This window comes from Myotis brandtii, unplaced genomic scaffold (genome assembly GCF_000412655.1).
Source record: "Myotis brandtii unplaced genomic scaffold, ASM41265v1 scaffold320, whole genome shotgun sequence".
Taxonomy (NCBI): Eukaryota; Metazoa; Chordata; class Mammalia; order Chiroptera; family Vespertilionidae; genus Myotis; species Myotis brandtii.
Genome location: NW_005362270.1, coordinates 1,279,610 through 1,288,034, shown reverse-complemented (window position 1 = coordinate 1,288,034; position 8,425 = coordinate 1,279,610). Strand labels below are relative to the sequence as shown.

Here is an 8,425-nt window from a genome sequence, read left to right as displayed (position 1 = left end):
AGGTGTTGCACTAAGCAGGCTGCATGTCCACCCCCAGGAGACACTGTCCTACATTAGGGGACTGCATTTGGGGTTCTCTCTGGGGAATCATGAGGAAACCTCAAAAGCACCCTCAAGGGAAGGAGCCAGCAATTCAGGGCCACACAGAAGGCCCTGACACCTGATTATGATGTACTGCCCTTCTCCCCAGTCCCATCTCCCTGGGCTAGATTCCCTTTCTACACCCATTCCATAGAAATGGCGGAGTGGATAGTTCCAAAAGAGCCATGCTCAAAAATCAGATGGAGAGTCACATTGAATCTGAAACAGTGAAGAATGCCAAAGCGAAAACAGGTGGAAAGCCAAAGCCAGAGGCTCCAGTCATAGAGGGAAACCAGGGGAGAAAAGTATTGGGCAAAGTGGTGGTGGAAGCCAGGAGGAGGGTGTGGCTCTGACAGGGACATGGTTGAAATTCTGGAGCAAGGCACAGCCAAGGAGCCCTGCCTATCTCCCCTCGCCTCCCACTCCCACTGCCAGTCCAAGAACAACAAGAGTTATTTCCTGGAACAAAAAGATAGGGCAGAGGCCCAGGGGCTAAGGAACCCTGAGAAGTCTAGGGGTACCCCAAACTCATAAGATCAGCTGTTGAGGTACCTGCCTGATGGCACATCCTACTCCTCCCATCCCCTTCCTGAAACCCGGATGTCCCAATCGTAGCTACTGCCTAACAACCTAACAATCTGTAAAAACACACACAGAAAACAGACCAAGAGGGAGTCCAATGTTGAAAACAAACCCACAAATAAAAACACCATACATCTGAGGGAAGGCAACAACGCCAACAATGGAATGTATGCCTGAGGGAACAGAGTAAAGAACACAATCCAATCAGTACTTGAAGGGTGTGATATATATTCTCAGGGAGAAAAGGGAGGATATTACAATCGTGAAACAAACTACTATGAAATAAGAACAGCGGTTATGGAAAAGAATCAAGTAGAGATCTTGGAAATAAAAATATATAACTGTTGGAAGAAAAAACAGAACAATAAGAGTTATTTCAATAAGGTCAGAATAATAGGAGAGATACTCCTGGAGAGAGAACTACATAAAGAATCAGGTTACAGAGGCTCTGCGTGTGGAGAGACAGTATTTGGGCCCATTCCACCAGCTCACAGATTCGGGAGCCACCACTTCGGAATATGAGCAGATCAGGTTGGGGATAGACGAGCTCTTCCTATTGGAATTTACACGAACAGGTAGAGTGAAAAGCGGGAGCCCCAAGGAAAAAGGTCAGCAAAGACCCCATACTCCCCAAACGGTGGTGGTAGAACTGTACTTCGTTCCTTCCTGAGAGAATTGTGCCTCGAGGCTCTGCACTATCTTGGAATTCCAACCAGCACGACTGCAAGTCTAGTGGTGACGAGGAAGTATGGAGAGACCAGTTATACAACAGAAACCTCGGGACAGAACCAGTTGCAGGAAGGACTGCTGCATATGGCAAAAGCATGGTTTAGAATCATTATCATATCAGCTCATCATGGTGACGGGATTTGCTAAGGTCGTTACTAGACTTCCTCACACAGGAACATCAAAAAAACGAATAAATTCATGGATTTTTTATTTTATTTTATCTGTTGTGGTTTCTGAGACAGCACAGCTTAGTGCCTGTGGGTGCCTGTTGGTTTTGCTCATGGTGTTTGTTATAACGATAACTTCAACACGCTACAATGACAAGGGACTGTGGTTTATTTAGTTTCATGGAGGCCTACAATCCTGATTTTGCACCAAACATGGCTGATGCTGAAATAAGGTATAAAATGTGAACTCAGGCCAATAGTAGAATGTTTAATTGAAATATGCTGTTACAAGCTCTAAACCCATGACTGGACCCTAGTCAAGAGCTGCGGGCTGCTCAGGGTCTAGAGAAGTAAGTACCCTGCTCTTTATTATACAAGACTCAGAGAATTGCTCAGGACCAAGTTGGGATTATGTGGCTAAAGGGAAGGTAATGATGATTTACTCACACTTCTCTTACATTGTGGAAAAGATAATGCAAACACTGACATTTCAGCAGCTCAGTGAGATTACTCAAGGCCACTTTCTCAGAGCTTCACGTTCCTCAGCAATTCTGGGCACTGAAGAAAATGTCAAAGGACAAACTCTTTTCTACCTGGGTGTCCTGGTATCTTTGGAGACTGAAGAAGACAATGAATGATTCAGATTATGAAAGAAATGCCCTAGCCAGCTTTGCTCAGTGGATAGAGCATCAGCCCGAAGGGTCCCAGGTTCAATCCAGTCAAGGGCATGTACCTCGGTTCCAGGCTCAATCCCCAGTCCTGATAGTGGCATGTGGGGGAGGCAACCAATCGATGTGTCTCTCTCACATCGATGTTTCTCTCTCTCTCTGTCTCTCCCCCTCCCTTCCACTCTCTAAAATATCAATGGGAAAAAAATGCCCTCAGGTGAAGATTAACAACAACAAAACACAGATTATAAAAGAAGGGAAAGAATGACTCTGTTAATTGTAGGTAGATGCTGAAGACCCGGACAGTGCAAAAAAAGCAGAAAGGGATTTTCTAGCGGCCCATCTCCAGCAAGTTCTTCAGCATACTTTCCAGAAGCATCTGTATCTGAGAAAGCAGGCTGCTCCTCATCTACTCCAGGAAGGAGTACAACCCCATATTTGAAAATAATGATTATATTAATAAACTGGACCTTATTGTTTGGGGGAAAACCCCACTTCAGACAACTTGCCCTGCAAATGACAACAGAGGCCAATTTCCTCATAGCATGAGGGAAGACCTTTCCCAGGTGTCCATGGGAGGCATTGCCTGGGCAAGAAATGAGTCCCTTGTCACTGGAGGTGTGCAAGCTGAAGAACAGATATTGTGGAGGCTCAAAGGTATCATTTGGCCCAGCTGGCTTGGCTCAGTGGTTGAGTGTTGACCTGTGAACCAGGAGATACCGATTCGATTCCCAGTCAGGGCACATGCCTGGGTTGCAGGCTCGATCCCCAGTGGGATGTGTGCAGGAAGCAGCCTATCAATGATTCTCTCTCATCATTGATGTTTCTATCTCTCTTTCCCTCTCCCTTCCTCTCCTAAATCAATAAAAAATTTTTTTTAATTATCTTAAACCCTCAATGACTAAAAATGACTAAGACATTGCTGAGAATAGACCACAAATTATTTGCAAATCTTATATATTTAAAACTGTATCATTGAATCTTTTGTTTTGTTATATCCCTGAAATTATTCTTTTCTTTAGCATGATTTTATTATTTTACATCCAGACCATGCTCCTTGGTTTACCTTTTGTTTTTTTGGTTGTTCTTTTTTTTTTTAAGGTAAATGTCACGTGTAAGTTTCCCCTTGAGCTCTCCAGATGCAAATTTGCAAGTCCTTCTAGAGTTTGCTTCTGCTTTTACTTCACCAGGAAGCAGCATATGCATACACAGTGTGACAAAATTAGGACTCATAGCAAACTTCAGGGGGAAACGTGATTTGTCTTCAACAATTACATCTGAGCAAGCCTGCTGCTCCGGCACGGCTGCTTCCCTGAGCAGCTGCTGAGCCGCTGCGATGTGTGTGTGCGGGATGTGTGTGTGCGGGATGTATGTGTGCGGATATGGGCGTGGGTATTTTTAAGTGCCAGACGAGTGTGTGGGGGTGGGTGGGGGAAGCTGGTAAGAACAGGGAAGATGAGTGTAGGTCTGTGATGTTTCCTGCAAAATTTAATTTCTTATGAAAGAGTTGGTACATGTAAAATGAGTTCTATAAAGCTTGTCAATTATTTCTTTCTGCTTTTTTCTGAGAAATGAGCTTTCCACGAAAATCCAGTTACTGGTTCAATTAAAATAAACACACTTGAAAACTGACAGAAACTGGAAATTCAGCTCAGTGAGGATGGCTGTATCTAGCAGCCAGGTAGGGTATACAGAAGCCCTTGCCCGCCTCCCAGCTGGGAGGGACCCTCTCCCAAACCCCAGAAAAACTCAAGGCTGTGTCACTAGGAGGCTGATCTTACCTTTACTGCCCTCCTTTGTGGGACATGGCTGATCTCATCCACCAGCCTGGGAACACTGGGGGAGCAGGAACCCCACCACAGCGCAACTGGGGGCTTACAGAGATGGAAGAGAGTGAAGGCATGCAAAGCTCTGGGAATGGAAGATGAAAATGGTGCCTGAGAGAAGTTGCATCCATTCATCAAAGGCTAACAAAGGCCTGCGCTAGGTTTTAAGGATTCACAGACACTGGGACTCTGTCAGGGTGAAGGTAGGAGCAGACAGATAAGCTAACAGCGATGGTGTCATTGGCTAAGCAGGGTCCCAGCAGAATAAATACTGTGCAAATGGGACGTGCAGAAAGGAGGGGTGCTTTCTGCTGGGAAGAAATCTGGGAGAGCTTCCCCGAGGACATATCTGAACGGGGCCTTAAAGAACGAGGGAGGGAAAGACACCTGAGACAGAGAAAACCATGTGCAAAGTCCAGGAGGCTGTGAGGGAAGAGCATTTCAGTAGGGCTGGCTGACCTGGAGGCCATCTGAGGGCTGGTGGGGGGTGGAGCTAGAAAGGCAGGTCGGGAAGGGCCTCGAGGGTCTGCACATAGTTACGTTTTTTTCCTGGGGGCAGTGGGGAGACAACGATATTTTCTCCCGGGAGAGGGCAGTGACTGAGGGGAACCCACTGCAGGAAGTGGTCCGGGCAGGTGGGTGGGAGCTTGGGGCACCAGTGAGGAGCCTGATGCTGCAGTTGCATAAGGAGAGATGAATGTCAGGCCAGGATGGACAGAGGGGTGAGCGAAGTGGACATCAGATTGGCCGGACCTGGCGCCAGACAGATCATGGCCGGAAAGGGAGAGGAAGGGAGTTAGAGTGGACTCTGTTTCTGAATCCATGTAACTGGCACCTGGTAGTGCCCTTCACTGAAGCTGGGGACATGCAGGAGTGGGCAGGGCAGATGCTGAGTTCAGGACTGGCATAAAGAACCCCAGATGGAGACAGCAGCAGAGAGGACCAGGAGGGGATTAGAGATGGTCTTTTACAGAAGATGCAAGGTCAGCTTTAGAGGTCAGAGAGGGGCAGTGTGGGCCTGGTGGCTTCCATGTGTTAGACCCTCCCACCTTCCCCTTACCTTCTCCCCTTTTGTCCCAGGACGGCCGGAGGCTCCGTCAAGTCCAGGCTGTCCCTTGGGGCCCTGGAGAACATCAGTGACAATCAGCCCACAACATCCTTGATCAGAATCAAATACAAAGGCTTCCTACACAAGGAGGCCAGGGTTGGGAGGACCCAGCAGGTAAGGCTTTTGCTCCAGGCCTGTGCCTGGTCTATGGCGGAATGCCTGTCCTGGCCAGCAGAGGCTGAGCACCTATGGACGAGGGTCCAGTTTCTGCTTCGGTGGAGGAATCAGGGGCAGGGTGGGTACTAGATGGTCTCTGAGGGGCTCCCATCCCAGGCCCAGCACTGACGTCCTATGATTCCAGGATCCCATGTGAGTCTGCGTTTCCTACACTGACTAAATAAAGCAGCAAAACACTGTGTAGGATGATGTTTTTCTTAGCTGCTGCTTCTTATGAGTCTTAGCAGTGACTTGCTGAGGATTTTTGTTTATAAACATTAGCTGGCTGCTCGCTCCCCGCTCCCCGTGGTGAGCTTAGACAGCACTGGGGTCTGGGGTCTGCGGTCTGCATGCCCCTCCCTGGCTGAAGGAAGACCTGTGGCCACAGGGAGGGGAGATGACTTCAGCAGCTCACCCGGGGCCCAGGTTCACCGGCAGCTCCGTTCTTTCCAGGAGATCCAGGGGGTCCCATGAAAACATCAGTTCCCGGTTTTCCTGGACTCCCAGGTAAGCCAGGTGGGCCCGGGGGGCCCGGGGGACCCTAAAAAATAGACAGTCTGTTAAGAAACATCAGAGGAGGGGATAAATATATACTGAGCATATATGTTCTATCAATTCTCTCCATTGCTTACAACCACCCTATGAGAAGAGACTGGTGTTCCCACTCAGCAGTGAGGAAACAGGCTCAGTGAGATGATACAACTTGCTGAAAGGTCACACACAGAGCTAATTAGGAGAAGAGCTGGGATTTGAAGCCAGGTCTTTCTGCGCCCATTTTATCATGTTTTCTCCTCAGGTGTATGCACACAATAAAAACCCAATTCACTGGAATCCTCAGAGATGCTCTGTTAACTCACTTTTCCGATTAATCAAGAGGTCAGTCAAACACTGCCTGTTGTGCTAACTCTTGTTGTTAAAAAGCCTCCTGCAATGTGCTGGTCTCTTTCGCCTCTGTCTGGGTCGGCCGATCCCACCAGCCTGGAAGACCCAGTAGCGAATCCTAAACCCTTCCCACCCGGTCATGGCGAGTGGGCAGAGGGCAGCCGAGTGGAGCCATCTGTGTGGGGGTTCAGCACAGGTGCTCCAAGGAAGAGACGGAGCTGAGGTTGAGGGCAGGGACAATGGTGTCAACTGTGGCTGTTGAAGGGAGGTGCTCCCTGGGGGGCAACTTAGGGACAGACTAGTGGGGGCCCAGCCTTGGGCAGGAGGCCAGAGAAGCAGGAAACCCCAGAGGGAGAGAGGAGTGGAGAGGAGGGAGGGGGTGGCCTCTGGGTTGGGAGGATGTCAAGAAGAGTCTGGAAGCTAAAGTGAGAAATGCTGCCCAGAGGAAAGGCCAGAAGGTCTCTGTAATGTACAGGGCGGGGTGGGGGCAGAGCCAATCTGTGGAGGTGAAGGCCATGGACACACCTGCTGGCAAAGGCTGCCAGGGAAAGGAGGCAAGTGGGGAGGTGGGGGTTCTGAATGTAAACTTAGGCTCATACTCACTTAACAAAACTATCGACGTGGAGAAATATATACAAAGATATACAATATAATGAACTCCCAGGAGCCCACCGCCATCCTCAACAATTACTGATGGTGGGCAATCTGTTCCTTCCGGTGTCCGCCCTTGCTTCCCTCCCTCCCTCCATTCTGAAGGCCATCAGGCACCAGGCCGTGTCACCCCTCATACTCACTCTTAACAGCTCCTCACTGCGCCCCAGGTCACCAGAGCCAGAGCCGATTTCCGAGCCCCAGCCCAGGCCAGAGCCCTCTGCCTCTGCTCCCACCTGCAGAGAAAAAAATTTCTCACAACTTGGGTTTCCACTGCCACTCCCCAAGGACAGCCACGTCACCGACAGTTCCCCCACATTCTGCAGCTCTGCTAACTTCTGCGTCCGCCTTTCCTTCCAGCCCTTTCTCCCACTTTGCAGCTACCCTCCTCCCTCACCACCTCCCAGCTGTGCACCAACACCCAGCTGTCCTCAAACATGCTACATGCTTTCACATCTTCGCCCCAACCTCCTTTCCTGCTTTTCAAATCCCTGCTCATCCTTCAACGCTCGCTCAGTGATCACTTCCTCCACCCCATTTTCAGACAGAATGTCTCTCTCTTCTGTGTTTCCACCAGCCTCTGTTGAGGTCTCGATTTCATGCCAGGACCACCTGACTTGAAGCTCAGTTGTGTGCGGTCCATCAGCCACTCTAGACTAGGACTCCTCTGGGGTCAGCCCAATCCTGAGACATCTCTGGATGCCCAGTGCCAGCCTGAGTTCTGGCACCAAGAAGGCCTTCAGCACATACCTGTTGAATGCCATCAGTTCCTCCAAAGAACAAAATAAAATCCCCTAAACACCCCTCTAGTATCTACCTAACCTCTAGCTGCTGCTATGTCACCTGCACCCAGCAGATAATAGGTTCTATTTGCCAAACGACCTTAGAAACAGAATGACCTCATGGGTACAGCAAATGTGAGATTTGCTGTTCAACTTCTGGATCGTATCTGAGAAGGGTGGTTATGGACAGTGCAGAAAACAAAAGTAGAAAGTCCAGACCCTAAAACTCATCTCTACTTAACTCCTGGGAGCTGTGACCTTGAGCAAACGCTTAACCCCCCTCTGAGCCTCATTTGCATAATAACTCTATATAACTAATTTGTTGAGCATATACTACATGCCAGGTAAAGTTTTCCATGTATTAACTTACTGCATCCTCACAACAATTCAAGATGTAGGTACTATGATGCCCATTTTATTCATGAGCAAAGTGTGTGTGTGTGCGTGTGTGTGTGTGTGTGTGTGAGAGAGAGAGAGAGAGAGAGAGAGAGAGAGAGAGAGAGGAAATGTGCTACAGTTTTGTTGCACAACCAGGCTTGGATGCCTCTCTCACTCACTGCCTTGGTAACTCTGAGATTTAAAATTATCCTAAAGACTTTCCAGAGTGGATGCTCTCTTGATTGTCCTTATTCTGCTTTTAAACCATTTGCTCGGGAATCAGGGCATCCATTTCCATGCATCGCAGATTCCTGCGCTCCAGGGTGATCTATCTTCATTAGTAACATGTCAGGATGAAGTATTGCGTGTTTGTGTCTCCTCTTCTCCTTTCTCTCTCACCCTCACAGGAACCCAA

At 48.7% G+C, this 8,425-nt stretch overlaps 1 protein-coding gene across 1 annotated transcript in view; it reads right to left on the bottom strand.

Moving 5' to 3' along the window:
- The window catches only part of COL15A1 (collagen, type XV, alpha 1), a 101,872-nt gene that overhangs the window by 36,087 nt on the left and 57,360 nt on the right, over nt 1-8,425 (bottom strand). Inside the window, exons 11-13 of the mRNA XM_005870651.2 lie at nt 6,994-7,086; nt 5,733-5,858; nt 5,114-5,176 (exon numbers count right to left, since the gene is read on the bottom strand). Of these exons, the coding sequence (XP_005870713.2) occupies nt 5,114-5,176; nt 5,733-5,858; nt 6,994-7,086 (282 nt within the window). The remainder of the gene's footprint in view (nt 1-5,113; nt 5,177-5,732; nt 5,859-6,993; nt 7,087-8,425) is intronic.